This window comes from Rhagoletis pomonella, unplaced genomic scaffold (genome assembly GCF_013731165.1).
Source record: "Rhagoletis pomonella isolate Grant_MI unplaced genomic scaffold, Rhpom_1.0 Rhpom_scaffold_00002, whole genome shotgun sequence".
Lineage (NCBI taxonomy): Eukaryota > Metazoa > Arthropoda > Insecta > Diptera > Tephritidae > Rhagoletis > Rhagoletis pomonella.
This window is the reverse complement of record NW_023458556.1, coordinates 92,129,112-92,141,512: the sequence shown is the minus strand read 5'-3', so window position 1 is coordinate 92,141,512 and position 12,401 is coordinate 92,129,112. Positions and strand designations below refer to the sequence as shown.

General features: G+C 44.3%; 3 protein-coding genes across 3 annotated transcripts; all 3 read right to left on the bottom strand.

Moving 5' to 3' along the window:
- Window positions 1–3,962: 3,962 nt before the first annotated feature.
- On the bottom strand, window positions 3,963–4,457 carry LOC118756000. The gene has a single exon (XM_036490793.1). The coding sequence runs from the start codon at window positions 4,455–4,457 to the stop codon at window positions 3,963–3,965; it is 495 nt and encodes a 164-aa protein (XP_036346686.1).
- Window positions 4,458–4,489: 32 nt separating this feature from the next.
- On the bottom strand, window positions 4,490–5,419 carry LOC118755994. The gene has a single exon (XM_036490786.1). It carries the CDS (start codon window positions 5,417–5,419, stop codon window positions 4,490–4,492), a length of 930 nt encoding a protein of 309 aa, XP_036346679.1.
- A 198-nt stretch (window positions 5,420–5,617) lies between these two features.
- On the bottom strand, window positions 5,618–6,622 carry LOC118755985. Its single transcript, XM_036490778.1, has one exon. It carries the CDS (start codon window positions 6,620–6,622, stop codon window positions 5,618–5,620), a length of 1,005 nt encoding a protein of 334 aa, XP_036346671.1.
- Window positions 6,623–12,401: the final 5,779 nt, after the last annotated feature.

Below are 12,401 nucleotides of genomic sequence, written 5' to 3'. Positions count from 1 at the left end.
CGTAGGTGGTATTTCATAGATTTAACCCCGCCCTTCCATAACCCACCTTGGTGCGGCGCAGCTGGGGAGTTAAACTACCAGGTAGTTCCCAAATTAGGTAGCTCAGCAAGTTAGCTAGCTCAGGAAACCTTTTCTTCCATTCCTGACGCACTCGCTGAAACTTCTTATTGGAGCCGACGAAGTTCGTCCCATTGTCACTGCGAAGATTACTACAGTGCCCACGACGGCTTACAAATCTTGTGAACACTTCTAAGAGCGCGACATCTAAATGCACGGCACGTGTAGACATGCATACAAAAACCACTACCCAGCATTTAATAGTTGCTGGCGGCCTGTAGGATCTTGCTGAACTCTTCCGTAAATTCACCGATGGAGCCGGTGCCTTCCGAACTTCAAAAGGACCTGCGAAGTCGACTCCCGATACAGAAAATGGAAATGTTCGTTCGGTCCTATCAGCTGGCATTGAACCCATCATTTACTGGGTCATATCCTTTCTAAATCGAACACATATGACACAGTTACTGATGACCTTTTTGACCGCAACCCGGAGAGTAGGAATCCAGAACGTCAGACGTATAATTGCAATAGTTAATTGGGCGCCACCGTGCATGGCGCGAGCATGAGCATCAGCAATTATCAGCTTGGCGAATGTTGACATTGGGTGCAGGATCACTTGGTGCTTTGCTGCTAAAGGAAGGCTCGATTTACTCAACCGCCCTCCTACCTGTAACACACCTTCTTTATCTATGAACGGACATAATTGTAGCAACCTCAATTTATTTGAAACTACTCTTTTCTCCAAAAGGGCCTTCCGCTCCAGTAAAAAGAACTCCAATTGTGACTGCATTGACCAATATTTGGTGGATTTTTCACGCTCCGATGGTGATGCGGGAGCAACTTCTTGAAAAGCAGCTGGATGCTTCGCTAATTTGCGGCCTCTACTTTTTGTAACTTCTCCGAAACGAAACACAAAGGCGGTTGTTCTAAGAAGTTTGTTCAATGTGGAACATCTTTCTATCAATGGTTCATCATACCCAACCGTTAACATTGTCTTAGGCACTACGGAATTGCTGTTAATATGCGCATTGTAAACAATCACCTTAGATTCAGCCTCGTCTACGCTCAAGTCATTAGGGGAAAGATTAAGGCGAAAACAGCTTTGCTAAGAATTAACCTCCTTACCAAGCCACAGAGGCCCACTCCACCATAATTGGCAGCCTTTTAAATGCGTGGCCCTGCAGCCTCTTGACAATAAATCAGCCGGATTTTGATCTCCGGGCACATGACACCATTCGTCGATTTGCTACAAATGGCTTCAGCGCCTTGTGGTTTTTCTGAGCCAATATAGAACGATAGTGAAGTCGGTCCAATAATAAATACCTACCTCGGGTAGTTTACAAGCCTTACAAATAAATTTGCATAAGTTGATACTCATCACCGCTGCCATTATTTCTAAACGGGGGATAGACTGCAGCTTAGTTGGCACAACCTTATTACGTGAAGTAATGAGACGTACAATCACCGTCCCATCATCCTGAATCGACCGAAGATAGGCGTAGGTTCCGTATGCCAACTTAGATGCATCCGAAAAAAGATGCTGTGTAATAAAAAACGTGAGCTCAGCTTAATCGCACATCCAATTTATTAAAAGTCCAAGTTGAGAAGGAGGAAATCAGAAAAATTACAGATCATTTTACTCCGAATAGAAATAATAGAGAAAAGCAAAAAGTAAATTACAGGGTGATTCAAATGGCGCAGTTTTAGTTAAAGTAGAATATTAGATATCCTCCCCGGTTGGAACGTTAGTTTCAATATCATTCTCCATAACGCACAGCTTTTGCACGGCCCTGGTGCAAAACCCGTGCGCGGTTGCAAGTGTTACGATTCGTACGGCTCCGTCGGTGACCTGGTGGACCTCAGTAACGCGTCCCAGCCTCCAATGCGTAGGTGGTAGACTTTCTTGGCGTACTACCACGATGTCACCCACCTTTACGTTAGGAACACGTCGTTGCCACTTGGTCCTAGTCTGCAAGGTTGCCAAGTACTCCTCATTCCATCGTTGCCAAAAGAGCTGGTGCATCTGCCGTAACCATTGCCAATGCTTCACTCGATTGGCGGGAATCTCCGAAACGTCTGGCTCTGGGATGGCTAGAATCGGAGACCCTATTAAAAAATCTGCGGGAGTTAGTGCATACCTGTCGTCAGGGTCATCGTGCAACGGTGCGAGTGGCCGAGAATTCAAACAAGCCTCGAATGGAGTTTGTAGCTGGGAGTACCACAAGGCTAAGTGCCGCTTTGCAGATTTTACTGCTGTTTCCCACAACCCCCCTTGATGGGGGGCGCTCGGCGTGATGAAGTGCCATCGGTTCCCCAAGTCAGCGAGGGACTGGATATTTTGATCGTGGTGCCAGGCAGCCAAATCCTCCTTCAGAACGCGGTTAGCTCCTACGAACGCAGTACCGTTGTCGCTGAACAAGTTCCTGCAGGGACCTCGCCGGCTAATAAACCGAGTGAACACGTCTAAAAAAGCCTGCGTAGAAAGATCATCAGCCACCTCAATGTGGACAGCTTTCGTCGCCATACAAATAAAAATAGCTAAGTATGTTTTTACCGTAGTCCGTGATCTTTTGGATCCAATACGCAAGTTGAACGGACCGCAGTAATCAACTCCGGACGCGATGAAGGGTCGAACCGCATTGACACGATGTCGAGGTAGCGGAGCCATTTGTTGCGTTAAGACAGCACCTCGGTTCCGACGACAAACGACACATTTGAGAATCCGGCTACGCACCGCTACTATCCCGTGTATAATCCAAAAGCGACAGCGAAGAGTTTGAAGAGTCAGCTGGGTTCCGCCATGAAGAGTCTCTATATGTGCCTGTCTAATGAGCAGGCGGACTAGTCCCGTCGACTTCGGAAGAATGATTGGGTGCCTATGGGTCTCTATTAATGTAGATTTAGTAATGCGACCTCCAACCCGTAATAAGCTATGATCATCCAGATAAGGGTTTAACGGAAGTAGACTACTCGAAGTTGCTAACGCTAACCCACCCTGCAGACACCTAATGTCCTTCAGAAAAGCATTCCCTTGATCGATCCTCACAAGCCACTCTAATGCCTCCCCGATCTCCTGTGCGTCTATTGTGGGATGCCGAAAGCCACGGCTTCTCGGAAGCCACCTCAGTATTAAAGCTATGGTATGCAGAAGTTTCTTCAGCGAGCTGAATCGATCCGTAAGCGGAATAATTTCTCCATCTAAACGTCGCGTTGTCAAAGTTGGGTGAGTGGCTGTGACGGTTAAACACTGTACCCTCCTTTCACTATTTATTATAGCTTCATCTTCATTATGTAGTTTAGGTTCGAAAGGGGGTCCTACCTTATCGTCGCGTAGCCAGCTGGGACCACTCCACCATAAATGGTGCTTTAAAAGTTCTGAAGCCGGTACACCCCGACTGGCGCAGTCGGCTGGATTTTGCGATGAACGTACATAATGCCATTCATCCTTCAAAGTCAACTCTTGTATCTGCCGAACTCTGTTGGATACATATGGTTTCAGCGTGTCTGGGTGCTTTCGCAGCCAACAGAGGGTGATAGTCGAGTCAGACCACAAATAGGCAACTTGGTTGACCAATCCTAATGCCTCTCTGACGTTTCGAAGAGTTTCGGATAATAAGAGTGCCGCGCACAGCTCCAAACGAGGTATTGTGGCTCCCTTTAGAGATGCTACCTTAGTCCTTGCAGTTATTAAAGACACGTGAACGTTTCCCTGGAGATCGGTTGTCTTAGCGTACATCACAGAAGCATATGCCCTTTGACTGGCATCACAAAACCCATAGAGCGTGGTGGCCGACTCCTCTTTTATCCCAAGCCAACGAGGTATCCGCAACATATTGAGAGCATTGAGGTCATTGCGAAATTTAAGCCAAGTTTCCCGCAATTTAGTTGTCAGGGTAGTATCCCAATCAATACCTGCGGACCAAAGAGTTTGAACCGACAACCGCGACCGGTGACAAGAATCCCGTTGGGTCAAACAGCTTCGCCACCTCGCTGAGTACACTGCGCTTGGTGCATATGCCGTCGGGCTGCTTAAGTTCCACATTGAATAGCAAGTTGTCGTCGACCGGACTCCAGAGCAGACCCAAAACTGAGGTCAAGGCTGCATCAATACTGTATTCTGTAGGCGATGAGTCTCTACCCATCTGAGTTAAGACAGTGGCGCTATTTGAATTCCACTTCCGCAGCTTAAAACATCCAGCTGTCAATATGTTATCGATATTGGATGCCAAAGTGATAGCACCTTCGACGGTGCTGCAACTGCCAAGGAAATCATCCACGTAGAATGACGAGAGAATGGTGTCCCGCGCCATAATGCCCATATTGCGATCGTGAATCTTGTCAAAATTGTCGTACGCACACTGATGCATAGCTCTTACCGCATTATGAGGACTGCACGCCATGCCATACGTGACAGTAGACAGTCGGTAAGTAATTACTTCCGCTGAAACTCTCTATCTTGCGGTGCCACGAGTACCTGGCGAAACATTTTCTCCACATCGGCGGTGATAGCGACCGCATAACGTCGAAAACGGAGTATAATGTTGATTAACGAATCTTGAATGGGAGGGCCAACGAGCTGTAAATCGTTGAGTGAGAGCCCGTTCGAAGTAGGAGCGGACGCGTTAAATACCACGCGGAATATTCCCACCACAGCATGGTGCGGAATATAATAGCATCCAGGCTGAACGAATGGCTCAAGAACTCTCTCCATGTGGCCAAGGGTATCATATTCCCTCATAAATGCTAAATATTTTGCATGCATGTCCGGATCAGCGGTCAAACGTCGTTCCAAACGTGATAACTGTCGCCGGGCGCTGACGTAAGAGTCGCCTAATGGTTGACAGTCTTGGCAGAGGGGCAGCCTCACAATATAGCATCCCTCTGCCGTACGGCGGTGAGTAGTGGCAAAGAACCGCTCGCATTCATCATCCAAGCACTTGGATGTAACGGGTACTTCTTCAAGCTTCCAAAAATTGCAGATAAGATCCTCTAAATAAGGTTCGTCTCTAATCTGCGTGCAATAAATTCCAACTGTTGCATTCGAAGTGCTCTGAACTGATGCTGGTCCGAATACAACCCAACCAAGTCGTATGACATCTTTCTCAACGATCGAACCCCAGACATCAACACCAAGAAGTACATCAACATTACCCGCGGTACCGAAATATGGGTCTCCCAATTGAAGATTTGCCAAATGTCCCCATTGACCAATATCGACGCTAACCGCGGGGGTAACTGAACTAATCGAACCAATGACCAATGCGTGAATGTCTAGCTCAAACTGAGAAAATATGCTTCTTATTGTAAAGCGGACGCTACCCTTGGTTCTCGTACACGCAACTCCGCCAATGCCCTCCACCATGATCTCACACTTGCACCTATAAAGACCCAAACTATTAGCCAAACTTTCGGAAAATAAACTTACTTCAGAACCAGGGTCGCATAATATACGGGATGTTCGCTGCTTGTGACCCTGGCCGAATACGTAGGCTCGCGCTGTAGCCAGAAAAATCGTTTGACTTCCTTTGCCGACGTTGGTAATGGTTGTATTGCTTGCTAGTCATAATGATGGTGGGACTGGATTGGCTATACTGTCTGGTTTAGCCATAGGAGTATCTACCCCGTCAGATGTACTAAGTTGCTGTGATTTGTTGCGGCAAAAAATCGTATGATGTCTGTGGCCGCACTGGCGGCAGTTGCCGGAGCAGCATAGTTTAGATGGGTGTCCGGGTCGCAAACAGTTAAAGCACAAATTCGATCGCTTTAGAGCTTCAAAGCGTTGATCCGGCCCAATAGCCAGAATGGCCGGACAACGCATAACCTTGTGTGGTCCTTGACAGTGCTGACATTTGCCATCGCCAGTCGCGGCGAGGTTGCACTTTAGAGAGCGGGGAGTCTTCTTCTGCTTTGAGGAAGAATGCGGCACGTCGGGACGATCCGCTACCTGGCAAAACTCAGTTGAGAGACTATGTGCTCGTTTCTCTAAAAACGCTAGCAAGGCAATTAAAGTTGATAGCTCGGTGGAAGAGAAATGCATACACCATTCTCGCTGTGTTCTAGCGGAGAGTTTAGAAACCACAATGGGTACGGTAAGGGCATCCCACTTGTCGGCAGGTAACTTCATTACCGTTAACGCTCGCAAGGATTCGTTTACCACATCAACGACGCCCAATAATTCCTTGGACGTATCCTCAGCCATTGACTTCATGTTCAAAACTCTAGCAACGTGAATCTCCGCTAATTGCTTAGGGTTGTCATACCGATCTTTCAGCGCCTTCCACACTTCCTCGTACCCACCTGAATACAACCCTCCTACTAACGGAACCGACTCTGCCTTAACAGCTTGGCGTAGTTTCCCCAGCTTGTAAGCCACCGGCAAATCCCGATTATGTACCAACGTCTCAAACAAATCCTTGAATGCAAGCCACTTATGGGGGCAGCCGTCAAATGATGGTATACAAAGTGGCTCTAATTTTAATTCCATCGGCGAAGCCTTGTTGGTTGACGACTGAGAGTCACACTCAAATCCCTTTCGAAGTTGATTCAGCGTTGCGCACAAGTCCATGTAGGTAGCTTCGGTGGAGTCCCACCACACCGATCAAAATGCACTGCAGCAGATTTTAAGCGTTGATCATTTTGGGTGACGTTGAGCTCACCAGGCTTTGCCTCCTTTACTTGCACATACATCCGCAAAATAGCGGCCGCATGGAACTTTCGCAGATTTATTTCTGTGATTTCCTAGATCGAAGAAAATATCCACAATTATCTGCGAAATCAGGCCCGATCCAAAACAAAGTACTTGTGCGTCGAAAAGTGCTAATTAAGCTGAAGTTATATTGCGTTTATTAAAAGTCCTCACAGGAGGCACCAAAATGTGTAATAAAAAACGTGAGCTCAGCTTAATCGCACATCCAATTTATTAAAAGTCCAAGTTGAGAAGGAGGAAATCAGAAAAATTACAGATCAATTTACTCCGAATAGAAATAATAGAGAAAAGCAAAAAGTAAATTACAGGGTGATTCAAATGGCGCAGTTTTAGTTAAAGTAGAATCTTAGACAGATGCAGTTGTACTTTAATTGCTTCTGAAAACGCTATCCACCTTGGAACTGGAATGTCTGCTAAATAGATCACGCTTTGTTGAAATAACTTCCACAAATCCATGATACCATTTGTAATGGCGTCATCCCAACCAAAGTTCAACTTCCATACGTCCTGTATAATGATTTTGCCCGCTATGATAACTGGCGCATAAAGACCTGTAGGATCATACACCTGGGCGATGTGACTGATGATCTGACGTTTTGTAAATGGTCTCGTGTTTTCCACAGGGTAGCCTCGTATTTTGATATAAAAATTATCGGAATTTGGATCCCAAATCATGCCAAGTATTCCTGACTTAACCTGCAATTCAATCTCGCAAGTCCGGTGTTGGTGAATTCTTTAGCAAATTCGACATTGTTACTCGCTCATTTAGCTAATTGAAAACCGCCAGATTTAAGCATATCTATCATCTACCTGTACAGGCTTTGCAACTCCTCAATGAACTCAGCTCCGCCTAAAACGTCGTCCATGTAAAAATTTGTTAGCGTGGCCACTGAAGCAAGAGGAAATCTTTCGGCTTCATCCAAAGCACATTGTTGGAGTGCCCTAACAGCATTGAAACCAGACGGTGATGTAGTATTCACCAATTGAATGGCCAATCCAAGGGCGAAAAAAAATCGCTGGAAACCTGACGAAACATCTTGATGATACCTGCAGTTAACGCGAAACGGTAATTCCTAAACAACAACAAAGTCTCATACAAGTCACCTTGCAGCTTTCCACCTGGCAACTGAAGGTCGTTGGATGATACACCAGACCATCGTCTGGAGGCATCGAAACCGACACGAAATTTCTTTTTCGATATATTATAGGGTATGTAATAAGATAAGCTAGGATCTTCTGGAGCCAGTGGGGCCGGTACTAAATGACTCTCTTTAACATAATCATCCATGAAGTCTCTACAGGTTTCTGCCATGCAAGTATTCCTTTTGAGCCGGTTTCCCAAAGCCAAAAATCTGTCAAAAGCCGTCGGACGAGAGCGCCCAAGAGGAATGGATATTTCTTTCAATGGTATCATTGCTACGTACCGCCCCTCTTCATCCCTAGAATACGTCGATGCAAAAATATTCACGGCGCGTTCCTCTTCGGAAGTGCGCAAACAATGGTCTTCGCCGTCATCGACCGACCAAAATAATTCGAATCTTTTTTCTAAGTTGTAGCAGGAATGAGAGATGTGAAAAGAAAGAGAACATAAAGGTTCAACATTCCAGACACAGCCCGACATAACCCATCCAAGCATTGATTGTTGAGCAATAAACCGACTAGCGTCTGAATCAGAACGAATTATTCCATTCCGTATTATTGAAGCCCAAGTTGAAACACATATGAGGCCCCTAACTGGCCCCTGTACCGCAAACGTTGGATCCGAGAGATCATCATTTTGAAACTGACTCATAAGTCTGCACTTAAAGGCTCGTTGCGGATTCTTACCCGATATCCTTTTAAAAATGACAAAACGCACCTGCAAAGCAGCTTCTGAGTTCTCTATGTGGCACAATACACAATCAATGTAAACCAGCGATTGAATCGGTGGTGCATCACCGACACCTCTGATGGAGATCTTACACGGCATGCGATTAAGACACTACCTATGAACACACGCTTGCGTTATTAGATTTAGCTGTGAGCCGCTATCGCACAATAGGCGCACGTCTCCGGTTAGCGTTCCGGCGTTTTGCCACAAGTGACACACTGCTGATCCAATAGGATAATATCGATAATATCGACAACCCTTCATCAGGCTTCGCCGTTTCATAAAGATCCATTTTTTCACCTGAAAACATGGACGAGCAGCCAGCCGTAGCAATATGAACTTTCCGTTCCATGCGCCCCTTCCGGATACTTGGGACAATTAATTCGATTGTGTTTCGCGTAGTTACACGCCTTGCACCCTCTCCATTTGCAATTTTGCACCAAATTCTCAACTGACAAACAAGATTCACAAAGCTTAAGATCTCTAATTTTGCCCACTCAGTCATTGTATCCCATACTGCCGAGTTTCTCACAATTCCATGAGTGATGACCTCCTTTACAAAATGCGCACTTGTCACTACTTTTCTTACTCGAAAATAGGTTCACGGCTAGTTGGCTGACAGAAAACTCGTTGCTGAACTTAAATCGCTTATCGCGATAACTCTCCGTGTCAGTGGCACACCTCTTGCCTTGACCATCGTTAAAACACCGGTCTGTAATTACACTTGCAGAGCCTAATCTGTTTGCCTTTATGTTACGCATCGCGAAAATGCGCCTTTCTAAAAACGGCAGCAGTTTTGAGAGTGAAGGAGGGTCGGTAGGATTCCTATCCATTTCCCACGCAGCCCTGGTTGACTTGTCAAGTTTACGCAACACATGCACGGCCATAAATGGGCTCCATGTATCTGTGCTGCAATTAAACCGATCCAATGATCGCAGTTCTTGTTCGACGGTATCAATAATTATTCGCAATTTATCTGATCGTCCAAATTCCATCGTCGGAATATCGGTAAGCTGATTAATATGCGTCGTCACAATCTGATAAGGGTTATCATACGTGTCCTCTAATTTCTTCCAAATTCTATCTAAATCACCTTTGTCACGATGTCTCGCTTGTCATGCACATTTCCGAGCTTCACCTTCCAAAGCTTTTAGCAGCAAATCGACTTACGACCCTGAAGACAATTCAGTTTCCAATACTTTACTCACAAATTATGCGCGCCAAGAAGTCCATTTAGTATAATCGCCGTTAAACTTAGTCAGTTTAATCTCCGACACTTTAAGCAAAGTCCGGCCATGGTTAGGGTTGGCCAAATTCATAAGCGCAGTCGATCGCTGTTTGATATTAAAGTATAAATTCGCCACCTCGAAGGCAACTGCTTCGTTCCGAGAGCGAGTCTCCTCACTGATGCTAGGCAATTCAGATACCGCTAGTTGCTTGGTCTGAAATGATGACCAATGTCTTTCTAAAGTAGCCTTTTGCATATCAATTTCTGCTTCATTCCAGCACTGTGCCTCTAAAGACTGACATCTTTTATCAAGGCGCTTGATGAGCTTACTAAGAAGGTTTCTATCCTTAACCAACTCTGTGTACGCAGAATTCATCGTAGAGTGGAAAAACCAAAAACAAATTCGACGTATGCAATAAGAGCTGAATGTTAAACCGACTAATAGGCACTCAAAAACCACTTCCGCGAAGTCCTGCAAAGAAATGACAGCATTAATATAAATGCTTTAGCTCAAAGTCACAATTAAACCAAATGCTGCGCGCTATGTATCAATTATGATAACGTCCTTTCGCACACTCGCTAATGTCCGAATAAATATTGAGTGGTATGACACCACCGTGTAACAGCAAGCGAACGACGCGAACGACGACAAGCGGTGTGTCATAAGTGAAGCCACCACAGCATGGATTAAAACCAGGTACCGCCATGCTTCCAAAATTTGCAAGCGGTGTACCATAAGTGACGCCACCACAGCATGGACCGAATGCAGGTACCGCGGCGCGTCCAAAATTTGCAAGCGGTGTATCATAATTGACGCCACCACAGCATGGACCAAAATCAGGTACTGCGACGCGTCCCAAATTTGCAGACAAACTGTGAGAGTCATGACCACGAATAGTGCAATATCGTGCATGCTCTTCAACGGCTGTACTATTCATCATAGGGGTGAAAAAGATGATTGCCAATGACAATTTCCAAACTAAAAACCGGCAACATACACGCTAAAACAAATATAAACTACATATACCAATATTAAAAGAACAATACAACCTAATTCATGCAGCCTTTTCTGCAAAATGCGCAAAACGATCACGGGTTTCGGCACCAAAATGTTGCGGCAGTTGCCGAAATTATTGAAATTATTCCAGTGCAATATAAAACGTCTGATTGCAATGAATTTAACAAAATAAAAATAATAAAATATTCACTTTATTTCATATGACAATCAACGACAATCGTTCAATCACATAGCACACTAGTAACATATTTACCAAGGAAAATATCGAGCAAGTAACATATTCAACAGGGTCGTTGTGGTAGATTGTCATAAGTTGGTATTTCTTTTCTTCGCCGGTCACAGTTTCGACAGGATCTGTTAATATAATATGTAATGTCTTTAAAACTTTATTTCCGCGCTCTTTTAAATTTGCTATTGAAAAATATTTGAAAAATAAGTCATCCTTAGGCCATTCTAACTTCCTAATGTTACGATTGTTGGCTTCGACCGCAAGCCGCGAAAGCAACTCTTTGAAATTCGTTTTTTCGTTAACAATCGCAAAATTAAGTAAATCGAGTTTTTTGTGTTTTAAATGTGCACAAACTTGAAAATTTTAAATTGTATTATTTTTACCAAGTACTATATTTGTTTTCACCCGGGGTATTTTCTTTGAGAAATCATATGAAAATTTGTCATAAACCCGTAATTTAATTTTGTCATTGCATTCACTATCGTCCTTTAATTGTGTTTGATTCGTCATTGATCGTGTTTTTACCGCTAAAACTTGTGTAGTGGAGTCTTTTAGTTCGTTCATTGTAATCCGTGACAATGCGTCCGCACCGACATTTGTTTTGCCTTTTATGTACTCGATTGTGAAATCGTACTCTGACAGTTCTAGACGTATTCTAGCAAGCTTTGACGACGGATCCTTCATATTAAAGAGATAAACTAAGGGTAGATGGTCAGATTTCACCGTAAAGTCGTAATCATACAGTCGAAACTGCTTGATTGCAAAATATATCGCTTACAGTACAAGTTCAATAATCGGTTTATTTTGCTCTGCTTTATTGAAATATTTAGAAGCCAAACATATTGGTAAGCCATTTCCGTCATGGTTTTGGCTTAATATAGCACCACGCCCAACTTTCGACGCATCGACAGTAATAATCGATTCTTTAGTGTATTTTATAGTGTATTTAGTAGTATTGTAGCAATTTTGGCGAAATTAATGCTGCTTTTAAAAATTCAAGAGCTTTGTCGCACGCACTGTCCCAACTAAATTCAACTTTTTTCCTGCCTAATTTATTTAAAGATGCTACCAGAGACGCAAAATTTGGTATAAACCGCCTGCAATAATTAGCAAACTCTACGAAACGTCGAACCGCATTATTATCAGTCGGTTTTGTATATTTTTTAACACCGTTTATTTTGGTGTCGTCTGGCAACAGATCTTTGGCTGAACATTTATGGCCTAGGAATGTAACTTCCGGCCGAAGAAAATTGCTTTTATTCGGGTTAAGTTTTAGGTTGAAGTTTCGACAAG

What these genes read in the sequence shown, in the direction of transcription:
- LOC118756000 (XM_036490793.1), bottom strand. Translation starts at nt 4,457, where the DNA reads ATGGCGTGCAGTCCTCATAATGCGGTAAGAGCTATGCATCAGTGTGCG.
- LOC118755994 (XM_036490786.1), bottom strand. Translation starts at nt 5,419, where the DNA reads ATGGTGGAGGGCATTGGCGGAGTTGCGTGTACGAGAACCAAGGGTAGC.
- LOC118755985 (XM_036490778.1), bottom strand. Translation starts at nt 6,622, where the DNA reads ATGGACTTGTGCGCAACGCTGAATCAACTTCGAAAGGGATTTGAGTGT.